A 22,429-nucleotide genomic window follows, 5' to 3' on the forward strand; every position below is an offset into this window, starting at 1 on the left:
ATCTGGTTCTCAGGCCCACGCTCAATCCACTGAGCCACACCAGCCAGGGCTGGAGGTTGTCTTTACGTCATCTGAACCTCTAACCAATTGCCTAAAAATTTGGGGGTTTCTGTAGCCCTTTTAGATTCAGCAGTTCACTACAATGACTCACAGAACTCAGGAAAGTGCATAATTAGTTTATAAAGGATACAAATCAGGATAAGCCAAATGAAAAGACACATAGGACAAGGTCTGTGAAGATTCATTTCTTTCAGCTTCCATCCATAGGTGTCCATAGAAATCATTTAATGGCTCCTTAATATGCAGGTCAAAATCAGTGCTGTTCGTTATTTTAATAATTGTCCATCTCTTTATCTGGCATTAATATAGGTTAACATCCAGGATATTCTTTCAGTAAGTCCACGTTTTGTTAAAAATTTCACTTAAAGCAGTTTATTTCTTTATAATGCCAATGCTGAATGAGAATACTTTGCTTAATTCCTCAGCATCATTTGGCATTGACATTAAAAAAATAAGACCAACACTTTGGTAGGTGAAAACTATAATTAATGTTTTTAAAGTTTGCATTTCTTGGGTTATTATTGAGTATAAATCTTTTCTGCTTTTATTAATAATTGATATTTGTACATTCTTTTTATTCAGTTAACTTTTGTTGTATATTTTAATGGTATTTTTTTGTATGGCTCTGTAAGGGCTCCTTATATTAATTGATTCTTTAAAATATAGTTGTATATTAGCTTTCTGATATCTTTCAAATATCTATTAAATTTTCTTTTAACTTTTTGTTATACAAATTTTGTTTGTAAAAACTATCAACTTTTAAGAATGATTTCTTTTGAAATCTTTATATTACTTTGTTGTATTTTCTAAAGTAAGTTTCTGTTTTCTTCCATACAGTTAAAGCCAAGTAAAAACCCTTTATTTCCTTGTGATATTTTAAAAGCATTTGGCAAAATACAACATTATATGTGCTAAAAACACTCAGAAAACTAAATAAAAATAAATTTTCTTGATAAAGAGCATCTACAAAAACTCAAGTCAGTATCTCAATTAATGGCTAGAGACTGAATGCTTCCCCCCTGAAATATATAAAAAGTCACAATCATAGATGTTCACACTCATCACTGCTATTCAACTTAATGCAGTAAATCTTAACTAGTTGTAATGAGGCAAGAAAAATAAATAAAAGCATATAGTTTAGAATGGAAGAAATAAAAATAGTCTTCATTTACAGATAACATTGTATGGAATCTATTTTTTAAAAGTCGTGCCCTGGCTGGTGTAGCTCACTGGATTGAGCACAGGCCTGTGAACCAGAGTATCATGGTTTGATTCCCAGTCAAGGCACATGCCTGGGTTGCAGGCCAGTTCCCAGCAGAAGATGCACAAGAGGCAACCACACATTGATATTTCACTCCCTCTGTCCCTTCCCCTCTAAAGATAAATAAATAAAATATTTTTTAAAAATTAAATTAAAACCCTTGGAACTAGCAAATTACTTTCTCAAGGTCACAGGAAATAAGGTCAACACAGAAGGGAATTATACTTATCTATACAAGCAATTAACCATTGGAAATAAAAAATTTACAATAATAACATTTAAATAATAACAAAATATTAGGTATAAATCTAACAAAATGTACAGGATTTGTATGCTGACAGTTACAAAATACTGATGAAGGAAATTTCAGACCTAAGTAGATGGGTAGATATTTTGTGTTTGTGGATTGGAATACTTAACATAGTGGTGATGTCAGTTCATCCCAGAGTGATCTGTAGATTTAATACAGTGCTTTTCTGCAGAGGTTTGTTTTTGTTTTTACGTTATAGATTTATATGGGCTGTTATAATTTATATGGAAGGACAAAGAAACTAAAATCACCAGAACAGTTTTTGGAAAGAGAATATTGGAAGAATCACATTACCTGACTTTACAAATTACTGTAGAGCTACTGTGGTGTAGTACTGTGGAAGGGATACACTTGTAAATTGATGAAAGTGATTAAGGAATACAGAAATACACTCATGATAATGTGATCAGTTATGCTTTGACCAAGCAAATTAGTGGGAAAAAAATGATGCTGGAACAATTGGTCATCCATATATGGAAAAGTGAACCTTGACCAAAGCCTCATACCTTATACAAAGATGAACTCAAAACGGATCTAACTGTAAAACTTCCAGAAGAAAACATAGAAGAGAAGTTTTTTAACCTAGATGTAGGCAGAAAGTTATTAGCAGCGACACCACAAATATAGACTCTAAGTAGTAAAAGTGATGATGACTGAATCATAAAAGAAAAAACTGATCAAATGAATTTCATCCAAGTTAAAAACTTTTACTCTGTTAGTTACTATGAAGAGAATGACAAGACAAAAGAGTATTTAAGAGAAAATATTTGCAAATAACGTCAACAAAGAACTTGTATCCATAATATATAAAATATCTTAAAATTCAACAAACAATCCAGCAATCCAATAGAGGGGGTAAGAAAATAAACCACTTGAACAGATAGTTTACCAGGGAATAAATATGGTAAATAACACTCGAAAAGATGTTCAACACCATTTGTTCTTAGGGAAATGCAGATTAAAACCACAGTGAGATACCAACAGTGACTATTAGATTTGTTAAAATTAAAAATACTAACAAAGCCATGGCTGGGTAGCTCAATTGGTTAGAGCATCATCCTGATACACCAGGGTTGTGAGTTCAAACCCCAGTCAAAGCACATAAAAGAAGCAATCTATGAATGCATAGTAAATAAGTAGGGCAACAAATTGGTGTGTTTCTCCCTCCCCCTCTCTCTAAAATTAGTATGAGTGGATCAAAACTGTGGTACATCTACACAGTGGAATACTACACAGTAGATAGAAAGAAATACCTTCCTACCTTTTGTGACAACATGGATGGAACTGGAGGCTATTATGCTAAGTGAAAAGCCAGTCAGAGAAACACAAATCCCATATGATTTCACTAATAGGTGGAATCTAATGAACAAACTGAACTAACAAGGAAAATGGAGTTAGACTCATAGATTGAGAGCAGATGACAGCTAGGTGTGGGGAGATAAGGGAATGAAGGGCTTGAGGAAGAAGGGACTCTCAGTGGACAGCAGTGTGGTGATTGCTGGGGAAGGAGGCTGGCTATAAGGAGATTAAATGGGCATGGGAAAAAATACAATAAACATTATATAAAAAAATAAAGAGTTCAGAAAACTAAAATAAAACAGAATAGGATAATTAGTTACTACTGCTCTACCTCCTTCAGCTTTTAGGCTCTTTCCTAGCATTCTGTAAATATTTTGATAATTACTAAATGATGTCCGCATTCTTCCTGGATGACCTATTTCAACTAAGTTATATGTATAGTAGTTAAGACCCAAGTACTGAAATTTCTCTAGTTCTACTGACTTCATTTTTGAGATGAAAATAACAATTGCAAATATTAATATATTTCTTCCTACTAATAAAGTCAATTAATTTTTTAATTAGAATCACAGACCTAGAAAACTCTTAAAAATTCCCATATCTAGGCTCTACCTTCAGTTAAAGCTTTAAAACATAATAATAATACATAAATAAAATTAAATTAAAATTAAATCAATAAACTTAAAAAGAAAATTTAAAAAATACTAACAATACAAAGTGCCGACCAGATACAGAGTAATGGGAATCCTTCTTGCATTGCTGGCAGGATTGCAAAAATTGTACAGTGTCTCTAGAAAATTGTTTTGTATTGTTTTACGAAATTAAAGATATACTTACCATATGACCCAGCAATCTCATTCCTAGGCATTCACCCTAGAGCAGTATGGTAATTCTTAAAAAGAAAAAAACAATACATTATACTAATAGTAATTTTTTTTAATGTTTAAAGATAACTCCCTACTATAAACTATTTTTATAAAAACTGTGCTTGGTTTAGACTGCCTTGTAGATGCACTCTTTTCTAATGTTTAAAAAAAAAGCTTTTGTATTGTGATTAAAGAATATATATATCCATTACAGAAAATTTAGAATATTAGAGGAAAAAAAACTCCATGTCTGTAATCCTATTAGACTTATGCCACCACTTTGTGTCTGTTTTTTTTTTTTTTTTTTTTTTGCTTATTACCTAATTGCCATCATTCTGTATATATTCTCATATATAGTTCATAGGTCATTGATTCTAGTTGTATGGAATTTTTAATGATTGCTCTTATTTTATAATTTGTTTCTCCAATTTTAGGCAAAACATTTTTGTATGATGAGTGGCATTCTAGGGTTCCAATTGCTTCCTCAAAGTCATTGTAGATTTTTTGTATCTCAGTTCTGGTGATTTTATTCTAGCAGGAAGTCCAAACAAGAGGAGATACTTAGTTTGCTTGATCTTTTTTCTTTTCTTTTCTTTTCTTTTCTTTTCTTTTCTTTTCTTTTCTTTTCTTTTCTTTTCTTTTCTTTTCTTTTTTTGCATGTTTTCCTCTTTCCATGTATTCCTCTTCCCATGTAAGAGAAACATAATGAAGATTTCTCTGTGGCTTTATGCTGTTGAGAGTAATAGCCTTCCTTTATGTTTGCAATCAGAAGGTAACCTCTTTTTAGAAGAAAAGTAAAAAGCACTATTTTATTTCTTTTCTTATACAAAAACAGATATAACCCAATTTTGATACATTACTACTTAGCTTTTAAAAACATCTTAAATGGGCCTGTTTCTGACAAGTATATAGAACATTAAGGTTTTTTAAAAACAGATTTAACATGGTACCTGTAAACACCAGGACCTTGTCACCTTCAGAGATTTTTTTTACATTTAATGATCATCATAGGGTATTCTTACAGAGTTGTTACCCTGATCATGTAAATGGTCATCTTTGCAAGAACCTTTTTTTTTTTTTTTTTTGCCAGCAGAGGGAGAGAAAAATCTGTTTTAGAGGTATTCCAGTACTGTTCTTAGGGGTATTCCAATTTATTCACAAATAATATTTCTCATTACCTATTATATTCCTGAGCTGTTGGGAAATGATTACAGGTGAAGTGAGCAGCAATTAGACATAAGAATGCGTTCCATGTAAAGATGTTGGAACACAAAGTATTGTCTAGGTCTTGTGGTAGGTAACGACCTGAGACTAAATTAGGACAGGGAGGTGCTCCCTAGACATGGTCCTGAAGTGGGGAGCAAGAGAAGAGGCGCCTGTTTGCAAGTATACAGAATGTTTTATTTGCTGTGATTATAGTTTCAGGTAAAAATGGTAGAGATAGTAGACTAGGGGCTTAAGCAAATTGGGTACCTGTTCTCACTTTACTTACTGTAGGTACGTGACCTTTCTTTTAAGTTAACCAAACTCTTCAGATATGTATATCTATGTAGAAGGTGTTAGTAATTCATACCTTACCTATTCTATGGGATTGGTGGGCAGATAGAGATAATATATGAAAAATGTACTTTGAAAATAATATAACTTCATAGAAATGTGAATGATTGTGGTAGTTGTACATGAGAAAGAAAGAAAAGAAACAGAACAGACCATATATTCAATTAATGTTGCCTTGTGAAGTGGGAGAGACATTTGAACACCTATCATCCTCAATTCAGTTCCCATAAAAGCCTTCTTCCTAGGTCCTGTATGTCCTTACTTTGTTCACTCAAGGGAACTGAAACCAAGAACAGTTAGATTTCTTGCCAAAGTTACACGTCAGTTATGGTTGGAATTGTGAATTTAACTAAAATCTAACTCCAAACCTCCTGCCATTTTCTTTTCCTGCAGTGCACTATTATATTGATCTTGTATTTGCATAAATATTATAACACAATTTTAAAAGATGGGCAGAAATTTAAAAGGCAGAATCATTTCGTATTTAACCAACATGACTAGAAACCTAAAATTGAGGTACAGAGTATGATTATGAATTAAACATTACCTCTTATATGTTGGCATTTATTGGGTTGGCAAAAAGATTCATTTGATCTTTTTTCTGTAAGATGGCTCTAGTAGCACTTACTTGTCTTTAACTTCATTTGAAACAATTTTGTTAGATTATATTGTAACAGCTGTCATATCAGCATGCTTTTCAAAAAATTCACACAAAATTGGTGAATTTTTGTGTGGCCATTTTAATATTAAAGATTGAAGAAAATACACATTTTCAGCATATTATGCTTTATTATTTCATGAAAGATAAAAACACATCTGAAATGTAAAAGTTTGCAGTGTGTGGAGAGGTGCTTGTAACTGATCAAGTGCATCAAAAGTGGTTTGTGAAGTTTTATGCTGGACATTTCTCACTGGATGGTGATACTCTGTGGTCGAGTAGACTGGTTGAAGTTGATAGTAAAAAAATTGAGGCATTAATTGAGAACAGTCAACATTATACTATGTGGAGATAGCCAGTATCCTCAAAATGTCCAAATTTAAAGTTATTGATGAAAAGGAAAAATATGTCTCTTATTTTATGGAAAAAAACTAAATGGGCTTTTTGGCCAACACAGTAAAAGCCACAGAAGAACAAAGCAACTGAAAGAACTGATAACTTATTGAGAAGAGATTCTAAGTAAGCAAATTTCTCATCCATCATAATAGGATCTCAACAGATAATTTTTTAAAACTGTTAATCAAATAGCATTATTTCTATATGGAGGTAACCACCAGAAACAATTAGAAGTTGTTTGCATTTGAGCACTGGATTAAGAGTGGGGGAGAGCTGATGGAGAGCTGATTGTGAGAAACTGCTGTTTTCATTATAAGGCTGTCTACAGTTTTACTTTTTAAGTATGTACATGTGTTATTGTAAAAAAATTAGGATTTCATAAAAGTCTGAGGCAAAGCTTACAAGATATACTTTGTAAAAGATGGTAGGACATAGTAGCAGTACAAAATATTTATCACTTACCTCAGAACATATAGGAGAAACTACTATTGAATGTAAACTGACTTAAAGATGACATTAGGTACTAACCAGATTGTGGTTGGGCTAATTGTGTAACAACCCAGGATGAGCCAATACCATACTATTATCAGTCATAAGCTTCTTTAACAGGAAGATATTACTGGTTTGTCAAGAAGTTACAATCTTGACCTAGGCCTCTGCTGTGGCAAACTAACATGTTTTCCCTTTCTCCATGTGTATGTGCATGGGTGTGTGCAGGGGCTGGGTGGTAAGTTGAGTGTCTTTCTTGGTGTTTGTACCACTTTAACTCTAAGCTTCACATGATAACCTCCATGTTAACATCTAGGATTTATTTTTACATCAGATCATTGCAATATTGTTGAAGAAGGCAAAATGATAAATTTAGCACATGGTTTAAATAATTTTAAGTAATCTTGAATATTTCAACTAACATACCCAGAAAAATGTATAAACTTCAGAAGATAAAGTTTTTGTAGGAACTTTGAAATATAATAACACTAGATATGTGTAAAAGTATTTTGTAAAGTTTTGAAATTAATCTGATAGCTGTTTCATTTTCATAAAGTTATTTTTGAGGATAATTACTTAAACTTTTTATTGAAGATATTAAAATGTAAGATACTGCTGAATTATATTTAAGGGCTCTTATTGGTAATTTACCATGGTGGTAGGATTTGTCTGTTTATCTTTGAGTGCTTGGTTAGTGAAAGCTAAGCCTTACAAATTCTTTAGTATCAAATTGTTGTGTGTCTTAATGTGTTTTTTGAAAAATTATTTATTAACAGCTGTGTACGATCGAATGCGAGCAGATCAGAAGAAATTTGGTAAAGCATCTTGGGCAGCAGCTGCTGAACGTATGGAAAAACTCCAATATGCAGTTTCTAAGGAGACTCTGCAGATGATGAGGGCTAAGGAGATCTGTTTGGAACAGAGGAAGCATGCACTAAAGGAAGAGGTAACACAAAACTCAGAAAATTATTAAAATTTTTTAAAAATTAAGTTTGATTTTTAGCTTTGTATAAGACTGACATATTTCTTACTTTACATGCAACTGTTTATTTCCCACCGATCCATGACATGGTATCACTCATGACAGGGCCTATGATTTGGAAGAGTTAGAAACACATGGTATTTTCACAGCATCACAGTAGGAATGCAGGCAGCAATTTACTGTTAAAACAAAAAGGAGGTTGATGTCAGAATTTCTGTGCTATCTTTTAAAATTATTATACTGTAACATTCAAAGCTTTTGGACAATTATTAAGAAAATTTCACCACCTAGAAAAATGTAGCAGAAGTCCTAAGTAGTAACATTTTGTTAGATTCGATTATACTATACTCAAACCATTACCTTTGTGGGTGTTGCCCAGTCAGAACACATACCTAGGTTGCAAGTTTGATCCTTGATCCAGGCACTTAATGGAGGCAACCAGTTGATGTTCTCTCCCTTTTCTCTTACTCTGCTCCTCCTTTTTCTCTAAAATTAATAAACATATCCTTGGGTGAGGATTAAAAAATTAAAGTGTACAGTTCAGTGGTTTTTAATGTATTTAAAGAATTGTGCAACTGTCAACACATTCAACTGTAGAGCATTTTTGTAACCCCTCAGATAAATCTGCGTCCATCAGTAGTCATTTCTCATCCCCCCTTCAAGGCCTCCAGCCTTAGGTAACAACTAAGCTACTTCCAATATCTATAAATTTGCTATTTTTGGACATTTTACTATAAATGGAATCAGAAAATGTTTTTTTGACCTAGCAACTTAGCATAATGTTTTCAGCCTTCATCCATGTTGTAGCATGCATTGGTGCTTATTTTCTTTCTTTTTCCTCCTCCTCTTCTGCCTTCTCTTCCTTTTTCTCCTCCTCCTCTCTCCCCTTCTGCCTCTTTTTTGTGACACTTTATTACCTGATTATACCACATTTTGTGCATTCATCATTTGATAAACATTTGGGTTCTTTCTTCTTTTGGAGCTGTTAGGAATAATGCTACTATTCATGTGCAAGTTTTTTATTTATTTTGGTATATACCTAGGTGTGAAACTTTAACCTTTTGAGGAATTGCCAGTCTGTTTTCCAAAGCAGCTGAACCATTTACATTCCCTCTAGCACTGTAGGAAGGTTAACATTTCTCTACATCTTTCTTTACATTATCAGTAATACTTCTCATAATTTGTCTTTTCATTGTAGCCATCATGATGGGTGTGAAATGGTATCCTGTGGTTTTGATGTACATTCCCTGATGGCATTGATGTTGAATATCTTTTTGTGTGCTTGTAGACCACTTTAGATAGCTTGTTTGGGTAGACATTCAAATCTTTTGCCCATTTTTAAGTTGGGTTTTTCTGTTACTAATTTGAAAGAGTTTCTTGTATATTCTAGATACAAGTCTTTTATCAAATAATATATCATTTATAAATATTTGCTCTCATTCTGTTGATTGACTATATTGGTTTTTAAAGCATTGATTGCATATTTGTTAAAGTAGTACATTTTTGTCTGTAGAGAAGAACAGAATATTATCCCTGCTTTTATTAATATAGCTTTATGAAACCTTTAGGGTTTAGCAGGAATACCAAGATAGTTCTCATTGACATTTTTAAAGGTGCATATTTTATCTCTTATTTAAAAAATGGTTCATGAGCTACTCTATAACGTATCATGGCTGTGCTCTAGAAGGAAATCTTTTTGTGAATGAATTTTAAATTGTAGTTTTATTTTTCCTTTACAATTTATTTTGTACTGTTCTGAAAGGTAAAATTGGAGCTTGTCTTGCCCTGTAACTTCTCTCATTTCATATGCAGAATCTCTTTACAAGGATTTCATCTCATGTTCCTCTAAGGCATTTCTATTTCAGTCTCCTTTCCTAGTTAGTTTTCTCTTTATGTTACGAGCTGTCTCAATTTTTTTAAAATTCCAAAACTTTAAAAACTTAAAATCCTAGCACTGTATTGCCTGCCTGTGAGGTAGCTTTATTCCTCTAACCAGGTTGATAATGAGTTGTACTAACAACATAGCGTACCCAAAAGAGCTGCTGAGGGTGAGAGTTCTGACCACTTGCTCACTGCAGGAACATTGTTCTGACTGGAACTGGCTAGGTGGTAGAGGAAGGGTGAGGCTGGAATAGGCCTGAGACTCTGCACGGTGATTACCTGTGGGTTCATTTTCCCTGAGGCCATCCTGTTCCTTCATAGTCTGTTTTTTTAATGTTCTGTATTGTGTTTGAATTCTTCAAAGGTTTTGGTAAAACTGTCAGTCATTCTTGCCAGGTTTATGCTTGTGTGTGTATATAATATATGCATTGTGTCTTTTATATGTATCTGTGATGATGTACTCTACCAGTTTTATTAGCATTGATATAAGGTGACCACATTACTCATGAGAAAGAGAACAAATGTCAGTTATTATGCCCATCCCAAACAAATTTGCCAGCAAAGGCTTTATAATACATTATTACCCTATGATTTAAGTTAATGGGGAGACTTTTCTTTTAAAAATGTCATTATGTTATGTTTCCTTAGGTTGTTTTAAAGACAAAAAAACTTCTTCATGATGTGACAAAACACTTTAAAAATTAAAAACAAATTAAATTGGGGGAGACAGGGCGGGGGGTGGGATGGGAGAAATAGATTAAAAAAATGTACTTGAAAAGTAACTAAATAAAATTTATTATTAAAAAATTAAATTGAAAATAATTGAGTAATATTTGCCATGAGTATAATGCTAAACTTGGAAACAGAATTTCTAAATTAATGCTAAAATATTAAATGTCACCTGTGCAAGCAAAATTCTGTTTAACTTATTAAATTTTCTTTAACTAGACCAACTAGTACTTAAGAATAAGTACAATGCCTTTTAATCTGTGTCCTTTTTAACTGTTACTGAGTCTTTATTGTAACAGACTACTTGCCCCTTTGATAACTTTAAAGCTGGGAACCCTGTATTCAGAGAAATGTACCCATGCACAGCTTTGCACAAACTTGGTAGGTTCCCAGATCATCTGTCTGTACCTGAGCCTCTTACCATATTGTCTGCTGGTATTCAGACTTTCCCATCGAAAACTCTTGAAAATTCCAATGTCTTTTTGGCCTAATACTTTTAAAAGGGTGAGTTTAATTAGTTGTGATTACCTTCTTCCATTCTTTCAATAGTATACTCCACATCAATCCAGATTTAAAAACAATAGCACAATCTAAGTATCCAAATACATCTTTACTTTTGGATTTTTATTATTTACAGATCATAAAAGATACATTTTGAACCACTGGATAAGACTAAGTTACATATAATCACATAGGGTTAGGATTGTGAAATAAGGGATTCTCTTTGTAGATGTTGATTGAAATAAGAGATACTAAAATTAAGGTGCCATCATGAAACAAATCATAGAAAATAGTTATGTCTCAATTAACTTGTGGACTGTTATCTTCTGTTAACAATGTTCTCTGGTTAATGGGGAATTAACCAGAAAACCCTCTGGATTTCAATGTTTCTGGTTGAAAGTTCTAAAAATGTATCAGTGTGCTAATTTGTCTTGGCAAAGAATTTTAACCATTGCCATTCATTTTTTAAAAACTGTGATTCTGAAGTCATCTCTGTGAACATACATAAACATCTGTAACATTGAGCAAAATACACACACACATAATCCTGAGGCTAGTTCCTTCTATTTCATTATTTTGTCTTTCTCCTAAAAGCATGCGGCTAAATTATTAATTAAGATTATAGCCTTCTGGGTCAGTTTATTTAAATCATCAAGTATTTATTGAGCATTTACAGTGTGCTGTAGCGGGCATAAGCTAATGATATAGAGATACCTATGCAGCAGGACTTCCTTCAGTGATTGAAATGTTCTATATCTGCACTTTCCAATAAGGTTAGCTACTTAGACACATGTGTATTGAGACTTATGTGACAGAGGAACAGAATTGTGACTTATGTGTCATAGGAACAGAACTTTTCATTTTATTTCATTTAAATAGGCATATGTGGCTTGTGGCTGCTATATTGGACAGAGTTACAGATTTCCCCTTAAGCGAATTACTTAAACTCTCTGTAAAATATAAAAAATATATGCCTTCTAGGAGACTTATGAGTTAATATGTATAAATCATTTAGCAAAGTGCCTGGCATAAAGTGAGAACTCAAAAATAAATGTTAGGTATTACCATTCTGACCTGTGTATCAAGTATTCTGATGTATGTATCAAGTATCTTGGAAGGGAATACAAAGGTGGGAAAAATATAGTTTCCATGCTTAAAATGTTTATTTGAATTTCATATGGGCCTTTCCAAAAAGAACATAGGTTATGAATCTGGGGTGCTTGTTGAGGCAAAGAGGCTGACTTTTGTGTTTTTGATTTATTTATCAATAAGCAGATAGAGTGTTTCATATCTGCACATTAGAAATTTCAAAGCTTCTAAATCCAAAAGGCTAGGTTCCACTCTAAAAACTATAATATTACTTAAATATGAAATTCTCCTTTAGCTATCTAAGCCACATTTTAATAGTGGTTACAAACAAAATAAATATAAAAGTTTTAAATGTTTCAGGCCTTGTCTTTAGTGTTTATATATATTATCTTCTTTAATTGTCAGACATAACCCTTTATGCTGTAAGCCCATAAGCTATTATCTGAAACCCTAAAGCCACGTATGTTTCAGAATTCTCAGTTTTTCAGATTTTTGAAAGCCAATTTAGGGCATATAACTACCAGACAAGTGTTAGTATTCCAGTGATAAAACATACAGATATTTACATTAAATGGAATAAATAGGGACTCATATCATTTCAAATCATCTTCTCAAATGGATTGTGAGATCAGGTTTAGAAATTGTGGATATTTTCCATTTTTAAAGATATCTGAAATGTGGAATTTTAAATAATTCTGTTAGCTTGTATGCATCGTCAGTATTTGTGCAGCTGTTACTGGTGAAACCCCAGTTTTGACTGGTTCTAAGTCTCATGTTCTTTCCATCTTTCCATATAAAAGGGCTAGTCTTTTTTTGTGTGTGGGATAATAGGCTATTTTTATTTACACTGTCCTTCAGTTTCTAAATTATCTACATATTTTTCTGTATATATGTTATAATTTTAAAGGCATGAAGACCTTTTTTAAAATTTTATTGTTGTTCACTTACTGTTGTCCTGCCATTTCTCCCATTGCTCACCCCCACCCTCCCCACTCTCATAGTCCGTCCCCCCTTGCCTGTGCCCATGAGTTTTCTGTTTGTGTTCCTTTCCTTCCTCTTCCCTTTCTTTCCCCCATTATCCCTCTCCCCCTTCCCCTCTGGTCACAATTAGTTTGTTCTTTATTTCCAAGTCTCTGGTTCTAGATTGCTCATTTGTTTGTTTTATTGGTTAGTGTGGGGGCGACTTTTCCTGCAAGTCCCCCCATCTGCCATGGATGAAAGAACACTACCAAGACAAGATCTGCTTGGGGAGGAGAGGTGACTGATCCCTCAAAAGGGAAGGGCCTCAAGCCCCTTCCTTCAGGGACTTTTATTGGGTTGTAATGCACAGGAATACAGGGCAGCAAGGATCAAACAGTAGATAACATTTCAAAGAAATTTGAGGGCTTAGTCTGAGTCAGTGTCTGTCAGGAAGAAGGTTTTGCAGAAACTTTAGGGTTTCCTGGTCGGACCCTTAACATATGAATGAAAGCACTCTTAGCAGAGCAGATTTCACAGGTTTATCAGGAAGTCTTTGTGATGCCAGATTTTTCCCCAGGATCTGCTCTGGCAAGCAAGGAGCTGTACCTCTCCCCATTAGGTATTCAGGCTTAAGTGGATTAGAGCCAGGAAGCGCTTCTCCCAGAGGACAAGGGGACTCAGGCTACATCACATAGCCAGAGGGCAAGGGTCCATTGCAGCCCCCCCCTTCCCCGAGTCCTTCCATGATGGCCTCCCAAGTGATTGAGTCTGGCTTAGGTTGCTTCTCCTTTGAGGGGTGTTACCCATTTCTGACTTCCTAACATGCTTTGGGGGCAGGAGGAAACTGAGGCAGTGTTTGCTACCAGAGACAAGCTTTGTCTCCTGTGGCTTGCATTCTGGAGGTCACCCATTCATCCTTAGCCACGGGGTGGGTGGTGGGGGTAGTTACAATTCCTGAAACCAGGCAGAGCTGTCCACAACAGGTTAGGTTCCACTTACAGGTAAGATCATATGGTATTTGTCCCTCACTGCCTGGCTTATTTCACTTAGCATAATGCTCTCCAGTTCCATCCATGTTGTCACAAAGGGTAGGAGTTCCTTATTTCTTTCTGTAAAAAACCTCATCTTGATCGAGTGTTTGTGAAGCTTGCCTTTAATGTTATTTCTCTTATGCTGTGCATGGTTTTATTAACTAATCTGAACCCTTGCATCATTTCTTATTTACTGCCATGTTCTCACAGTGGTGGGTACTCAGTATTTGTTGGCTACTGTGTTGGCTCAACCCACAATATTCTGTAAGTTCTGTTATTTCACAGACCCTTGCATGTCGAGGGGTTTTCCAGCACAGTGGGGTGAAAGACAAGACAGGCATAATTAACTCATATAAATTGCTTTCTGTTTATTTGTATGGTATAGTACAGTCAGTAAAGTAGGTACGCGTGAAAACTATCTTTATTGTACATGGGGGGAATGAACAATCATCTGCGGGGTCAGTAGTGTATGATGTACTTATGTGGATATAAGACGTCAACTAGTAGTTCATGTATTTCAGTTTCTTGCTAGATTTACTGCAAAACAATACCTCTTTGTTTCCTTTTTCATAGTTACTGGAATGATGCTCCCCACTTTTGTCTAGTGGAAAGACCACCACCCTTGTAGGAAATGGGAGAATTGGGACTAGTTTCAACATTGGTAGTACTACCTGTACTACTTACATTAGAAAGTCACAGTTTGCTTTGGTGTCTGGATAGCCTAGTATCAAAAGATTAGGAGGGCGAAAATTGAGCTGAGTAAAATTTCAACGTAGCAGTTTTCATTGGCAATGATTTTATTTTATTTTTTGCACTTAGCCTATTCCTCGGGCTTCCTTCTTGTCTGGGGAAGCACTGCCTCCAGGTATAACAAAGATGTCTCATCTATGGCACCTGCCCTCTCTGCCCAGCTCCATTGTCCAGAATTAGTGCTTCTTCCACTCTGGCTTCCCTTTCCCTTAGTTCTGGGGCTGTCAGCTGAGTTAGGTACCAGGGAAAAAGCAGTTTGGAAATTTCAAATGTTATAGGGAAGAGATTTGGAGCAATGTAGCCTTTGCTCCATTGCTACCTATGTCTTCATATCTTTTACTGAAGATATCACGTCTGTGCTGAAGTTTAGATAAACCTGAGAGCACTGTTTTGCCCTCCCGATTTCCCTGACTTGTCTTTTATGCCCTTCTTCTTAGCTTATCCCATGAAAGCCCTTTCCACAACCCCTTAACTTTTCCTGAGGCCCACCACTGCCCTATTGTTTGTTCTCTCAGAGGCTGGTGTTAAACAGATTCCTTGTCTGTACTTCTGTCTCTGATGAGGTTTTGTCTCCTTTTAACCCTGCCATGGCAAATATACCTCTGAACTCTCTCTTGTTCTGAATGGAAGTCACTCAACCAGAAAATTGGGGGTGAGGTCACTTTTGTTAGAGAATACCTTTTTCCTTTTCTTAGTTTTCTATTTGATATTCGCTGTATTATGGTATCACTGTGCATCTCCAGTGTTTTTGAGGCATTTGACCATGGAAAGGTATGCCAACAGGGGACTTTGAACTTCCCTCCCTAGTCAAAGGATTAGATAGGAGAGTGGTAGGGTAAACCTTAGCCCAGTGTCAAAACATGGCAGATGATGGTCACTTCTAGCTGACAAGAACTAGAAGTATCAAAGTAAAGATGGAACTAACAAGCCAGGGCTGGACCTGAATAAGTATCACTGGAGAACTGATCATAGATGAAGGCTTTTAGACTGATTCATATTAAGGCTTTACTGATTATAATTCCCACTTAGAGAATAAAGCCTTCTAACATTACATATTTTATCTATTTGCATGTTGTGCTCACAGAGGGTGTGGGTGCAGATAACAGAGGAAGATGCATCCTGGGGCTTTGGTCTCCAGACATAAAAGAGCCCCAAGACAGTATATAAAGAGATCTTTGTAATTAAAAGTGAGAGTAACCCTGGCTGGTGTGGCTCAGTTGGTTGGGTGTCATCCCACAAACCAAAAGGGCATGGGTTTGATTTTCAGCCAGGGCACATGCCTAGGTTGTGAGTTCAGTCTCCAGTTGGTTGGGGCACATACAGATGGCAACTGATCTATGTTTTTCATATCAATGTTTCTCTCTGTCTCCCTCCCTTCCCCTCTCTCTGAAGTCAGTAAGTGTGTTCTTGGGTGAGGGTAAAAACAAAAAATAAAGTGAGATTAGGGGTTTGAGGAAAGAAGTCTCTCCTAGATTCCTTTTGACTTAGGACAAAAGCATCAGGATTTCATTTTGTAAAAATTCTCTCCCATGAGCCACCATAATTAAACCCATTTGGGATTTGTTCTATATTTATTGTTTGTTGCTCATAACATACTTCCTAATATTGCAGGATCACTGACTGACAACTTACATAAGTTATTAAATATTTATTTATAAAATCTTTATAACTTTTATTAAATAGCACTGTATTTAATTCATTTGGTTATTTAAAAATGTATACTGTTGCACATTTAGACAACAGCCTAACTGTTGCTTTGCAGTTCCAACTTTTTATGAAAGGAACTGGAAATTGTATATGAAGACAAAAACATTAAAATGATTGGATAGCACTGTATGGATATCTATAATATAAAGGAAGGCTGAAATCTTATTTAAAAATACTCTTTGTATGCGTCAATGTGTTTCACCAACCTCACTAGCCAGAGGAATTATTTTGTAGCAATAAGGATTCATTGTCTTTGATGCTATGGCTCACCCAGAACTACTAGTCAAGTATGTTGCTGGTATTCTGGAAGCCCTAGGTGATGTGTCACTTGAGCTCTTAAAAGATTTCTCTCATTTTCCCCTCTGTTCTTTCCTCGCTTCCTTTGGTAGTCACTCCCTGACATGCCACCTGAACCAATGCTTCTAGTTCCCAGAAAACTGATACCTGTGCCACAAGTCTCCTGGACTTCTAAGCATGAACCTTTAAACTCTGGAAGTGGTGATGCCATGGTCTTATAAGAACTGTTCTTGGAAGAATGAATGCTTATTCTCTCACACCAGAAAACCATGCCTGTACTTCCCACCTTACAGATGCATGAAAAGCTGCTTCTTGTACCTATCTTTCTCCACAGAGCCAAATAGGAATATATGGAACTAGTGGTGTTAGGTATCATTATCTGATTTATACTTTCCCCTACAGTGGTTTTCTTCTGATGCCTGGCAAAATATCTTTTCCTTGTCACTTCAAGACTAAAAACCAATCAACCAACCAAACAAGTCTCATGCAAGACCACCCACCATTTCATGAGACATGCGCAGAAATTTCTGAAAATCCCACCATAGTTTCATTGTAGGACCCTGAGCCTCATCTACTTGATACTAATAGTGATCATCATGTAGCTTGTAAGGATTTCCGCAGAAGGCATTTGTCATGCTGCTCCAACTCACATCTACTCACCTTGTTCTCCAGTCAAAAGATCCTAGCAGCTAGCCAGGCTGTGACCTTGAAGAAAAAACAAAGCCCTGGATATGTGAGGTTGACCAAACTTTTACCCCTCTGTTATAACTGAGTATGGCCTAATCCTACTCGTATACTTTACATGAAAAGGGTAAGTGCATAACTGGCAACCACTTTTGAGAGTGAAAGGGACACCATTAATATTTATGTCAGGACAAATATTATTATCCTAAATATGGATGAGCTGTAACATAAACAAGATTTTAAGATCTTATTTTTACTAAGTTTGCCTAATTATTTTTCAAACCATATGTTTTAATTATTACTGTTTTATATCATTTAAAAAATCTTCATTCTTGTGTATAAGTTTCTTTCTTAGAATAGTTGCTTTATGGATATATCCTGTCTAATTAGTTTTCATTTCTAATTATAACTTAAAATGTGATTTTTTCTTCTCCCCACCAACAAGAAATGTTATGTTGTTTTTAATGCAGATGCAGAGTTTGCAGGGTGGTACAGAAGCCATAGCCCGATTGGATCAGTTAGAAGCTGATTATTATGATCTGCAACTTCAGTTGTATGAAGTACAGTTTGAAATCTTGAAGTGTGAAGAGTTACTATTGACAGCACAACTGGAAAGCATCAAAAGACTTATATCAGGTATTGTGTACATTTAGCCACATAAGTCCACAGAAGATTGAATACTTTATAAGCGATAATGGCTTTTCCTAAAGTGACAGAGCCAGTACGTGGATTAAAACCCTGTTCTGTCTTCTACAGTCCGTGCACCTAACCATTACCCTTTGTTGCTGTTCTGTATCAGAAAAGAGAGATGAAGTGGTGTACTATGACACTTATGAAAGCATGGAGGCCATGCTGGAGAAGGAAGAGATGGCAGCGTCGGTGCACTCACAGAGAGAAGAGCTGCAGAAACTTCAGCAGAAAGCACGCCAGCTGGAAGCAAGACGTGGACGGGTTTCAGCCAAGAAAGCCTACCTCAGAAATAAAAAGGTATAATAGGTTATGTATTTATCGAATATATAATCTTAATTTTAATTCTTGCATTTGTTACCTAATCCTTGATCCATAGCTGATAGTCCTACTTTGTCACTGATACTTACTTTTTTTAAAAAATAATTTTATTTAGTTATTTTTCAAGTACAGTTTTTTGTCTGTTTCTCCCATCCCAGCCTCCCCCGCCCCATGCTCCCCACCTCCCTCCCATTTCCACCCCCCTTAGTTCTTGTCCCTGTGTCCTTCATATTTGTTCCTCCAAATCCCTCCCCTTTTTCCCCCTTAAATTCCCTTCCCTTTAAATGAAGTAAATTATTATGGGGTGCTGCTTCAGATCCTGCTGGAGTTATTTGGTAATATATGATATCACCTTTTTAAAACCTGGAAAAAACTTAATTTCAAAACTCATCTCACCTCTGTTCTGGATAAGGGATTATGGACCTATATTCTCATAACCAAGGAAACCAAGACATAGCAGTTAAATAAATGACCCAACCAAAAGTGGTTAGTATGGGGCAAGGTAAGATTCTGTCTTAGGTCTGTATGACTTGGAAGCTTGAGTCTTTATATCACCATATCATGTCACTATATAATACTACCTTTGTTCCCCTGGAGACTACCTTAGACAGGCTCATTTCACGATCAACAAATTTAACCTAGTGTGGGTAAAGAATATAATATAACAGTTGCTTTAAAAAATAATTTACTGGCTTCAAAGGTTATTCCTTAAATGCCTTTCTCTGATTAGAAGAGTAATCTTTTGGTATAGCTCTGATAGTGTTGGAAACTAATATAAACCCTTTTATGTGGAGGACTTTTCCAAAGGGACGCAGAGAAAATGAAGACTTGGCAGAGTGCCACCAGAAAGTTGCCAGATAATAGTGCATTATTTGTTAAAGAAGCACATGTATCCCATTTTATTACCGTGTTATTTTCATGTGATTAGAAGCAGCATACCTATGTTTTCTTTATAATTCTGACATTGTGGTCTTTAAGGTTTCTTTTAGTTCTCAAGTCTGTGCCTAGAAGTTTTGAGATTTTTATGATATGGATTAAACTATTTGGGGCAAAATCATGTTCTTTAACTCATCAAAGAGAGTTTAAGAATACAACCTTTAAGCCAAGAGTTGTATATCCTTTCTTCCCAGACAGTTTAAAGAGTACAGTAAGACTTAGAATCTTCTGGCCATGGACTTGAGAGCTGCAAGAGACTTTTGAGATTCTATAAGGACACTCCCTTCCACTCTACCTTGCCCCATCTCTCTCCCTCAAAAAAAAAAATAAGAGAAATGAGGAGAGTCAGAGAAGTTTTAATAGTTTCATAGAAGAATCTTTTTAAGATCTTCGTGATTTGGCTTATGCAGCTTCAGAATTCCTAATAAGAAACCAGAGGTGGTTCACTTGGTATTTTGCTATGTAGGTATATGTTAAGATTAAAATTTAACTTTGTCAAGTAATCACTGGATTTTATTTAATATAAGTTAAATATATGTGCCATATTTTTCAGACTATGAGAAGCACTCCCTCCCCCCAAATTTGGGAGGAATAATGGTTGTTAATGCTGCTGTTGAGTTCTGTTTACATTTACATTGGTGAAATACTATGTTATTTATGTTACTAAATCTTTTACCACAATTTTTGCTTCAAAATTTTTTTCTACTTTCCTCCTCTAAAGCCTGGGTGCATCTAATGGTCAAAAAAATACGTTGTAAAGTCACTAGATTATATTAAATATGTTTCACTTATATTAAAACATTTAATGCATTTATAGGAAATTTGTATTGCAAAACACAATGAAAAATTCCAGCAGCGCCTTCGGAGTGAAGAGGAATATAGAACCCATCACACAGTACAACTAGTAAGTTTGGATTCTTGAACACTTGAAATAAAACTTCAGTTTTTACATGTATCAAAGTGAACAGAATTTATAGAGAATTTTAAAATGTTTTTTTAAATATATTTTATTGATTATGCCATTACAGTTGTCCCATTTTCCCCCCTTCATTCCCCTCCACCCTGTACACCCCTCTACCACCATTCCCCCCTTTAGTTTATGACCATGTCCTTTAGATTCTATATTTCCCATGCTATTCTTGCCCTCCCTCCTATCTATTTTCTACCTACCATTCGTGCTACTTATTTTCTGTATATTCTCCCCCCTTCTTCCTCCTCCCACTCCCCTGTTGCTAACCCTCCTTGAGATCTTCATTTCTATGTTTCCACTCCTGATCTAGCTGTCCTTTTAGTTTGCTTTTGTTTTAGGTGTGGTTCTTAATAATTGTGAGTTTGCTGTCCTTTCACTGTTCATCTTTTTTATCTTCTTTTTCTTAGATAAGTCCCTTTAACATTTCATATAACCAGGGCTTGGTGAAGATGAACTCCTTGAATTTGACCTTATCTGAGAAGCACTTTATCTGCCCTTCCATTCTAAATGACAGCTTTGCTGGATAGATCAATCTTGGTTATAGGTCTTTGGATTTCATGACTTGGAATACTTCTTTCCAGCCCCTTCTTGCCTGTGAGGTCTCTTTTGAGAAATCCGCTGACAGTCTAATGGGAACTCCTTTGTAGGTGACTGTCCCCTTAGCTCTTGTTGCTTCTAGGATTCTCTCTTTCATTTTAATCTTGGCTAATATAATGATGATGTGCCTTGGTGTGTTTCTTCTTGGGTCCAACTTCTTTGGTACTCTCTGAGCTTCCTGGATTTCCTGGAAGTCTATTTCCTTTGCCATATTGGGGAAATTCTCCTTAATTATTTGTTCAAATAAGTTTTCCACTTGTTGCTGTTCCTCTTCCCCTTCGGGTACCCCTATAATTCGGATGTTGGAATGTTTAAAGATGTCCTGGACGTTCCTTCACCTCTCCTCATTTTTTTGAATTCTTGTTTCTTCATCCTTTTCTGTTTGCTCATTTTTTTCCTCTTTCTGGTCCACTCCCTTGATTTGAGTCCCAGTTTCCTTTCCATCCCTATTGGTTTCCTGTGCATTTCCCTTCATTTCAATTAGTTTAGCCTTCATATGTTCCTCTAATTTGTGACTAAAATCAACCAGTTCTGTGAGCATCCTGCTCACCAGTGTTTTGAACTGTGCATCTGAAAGTTTGGCTATTTCTTTAGCACTTATCGTTATAGGCTCTGGGGCTTTTGAGTTTTTCTTGAGCCATAATGTTTTGCTCTATTCGCACCTGTTACCTTATGAGGAGTAGAACCTTAGGTGTTCACCAGGGCAGGGCCACTCAGGTCGCTGGTTTGTGACACTGTATGTGGGGGCGGGGTCAGAGAGGGACAATGGCAGTCCCTCTGCTGCTTCCCGCTGCTGGGGCCTGAGAGGTCCGTCTCACTGCTCACTCCTTCGCCGGTTTATCAGTTTGGCTGAAGGGTTCGTTGTTGTCAGACTTCTGTATATTTCAATTTTCTGTGATTTGGCTGCATTTTTGTTGCTAAAACTTTGTTGTTTTTAAATTTGGTTGTACGAGAAAACATAGTATTTCCACCTACACCTCCATCTTGGTGGAAGTCTGAATTTTAAAATGTTTTAACTATAGGCATTAGCATTAGTTCATTATATATATGCACATACTGTATAATTTGGAGTACTTTTGGCATAAAATACACATGTACAGCTTTTCTACTAGCCAAAACCCAGCACAAGTGTGGTATGTTCGTTACAGTCAGTGAACCAACACTGATACATCATTATCACCCAAAGTTCATAGTTTACATTAGAATTCATTCCTGGTGTACACATTCTGTTGGTTTTGACAAATGTATGATGACATGAATTCACCATTAGTAGTATCATACAGAATATTTTCATTGCCCTAAAAATTCTCTGTGCATCTCTCTTTCTGTCCCCAAACCACTGGTAATTTTTACTCTCTCCATAGTTATTTATTCCAAAATGTTTAATTGGAAACATGTAATAGGTAGCTTT

The 22,429-nt window shown here is 35.5% G+C and overlaps 1 protein-coding gene across 2 annotated transcripts in view; it reads left to right on the forward strand.

Annotated features, from left to right (window-relative positions):
• JMY (junction mediating and regulatory protein, p53 cofactor) overlaps nt 1–22,429 on the forward strand; it is a 97,590-nt gene that overhangs the window by 58,568 nt on the left and 16,593 nt on the right. For both annotated transcript variants that reach the window (XM_053664442.1, XM_037130775.2), the window contains exons 4-7: nt 7,673–7,842; nt 17,978–18,143; nt 18,307–18,494; nt 20,269–20,355. In XM_053664442.1, coding sequence (XP_053520417.1) covers nt 7,673–7,842; nt 17,978–18,143; nt 18,307–18,494; nt 20,269–20,355 — 611 coding nt within the window. The remainder of the gene's footprint in view (nt 1–7,672; nt 7,843–17,977; nt 18,144–18,306; nt 18,495–20,268; nt 20,356–22,429) is intronic.

The sequence above is a fragment of the Artibeus jamaicensis genome, unplaced genomic scaffold, assembly GCF_021234435.1.
Source record: "Artibeus jamaicensis isolate MK-2021 breed Jamaican fruit bat unplaced genomic scaffold, CSHL_Jam_final contig_373, whole genome shotgun sequence".
Classification (NCBI taxonomy): Eukaryota; Metazoa; Chordata; class Mammalia; order Chiroptera; family Phyllostomidae; genus Artibeus; species Artibeus jamaicensis.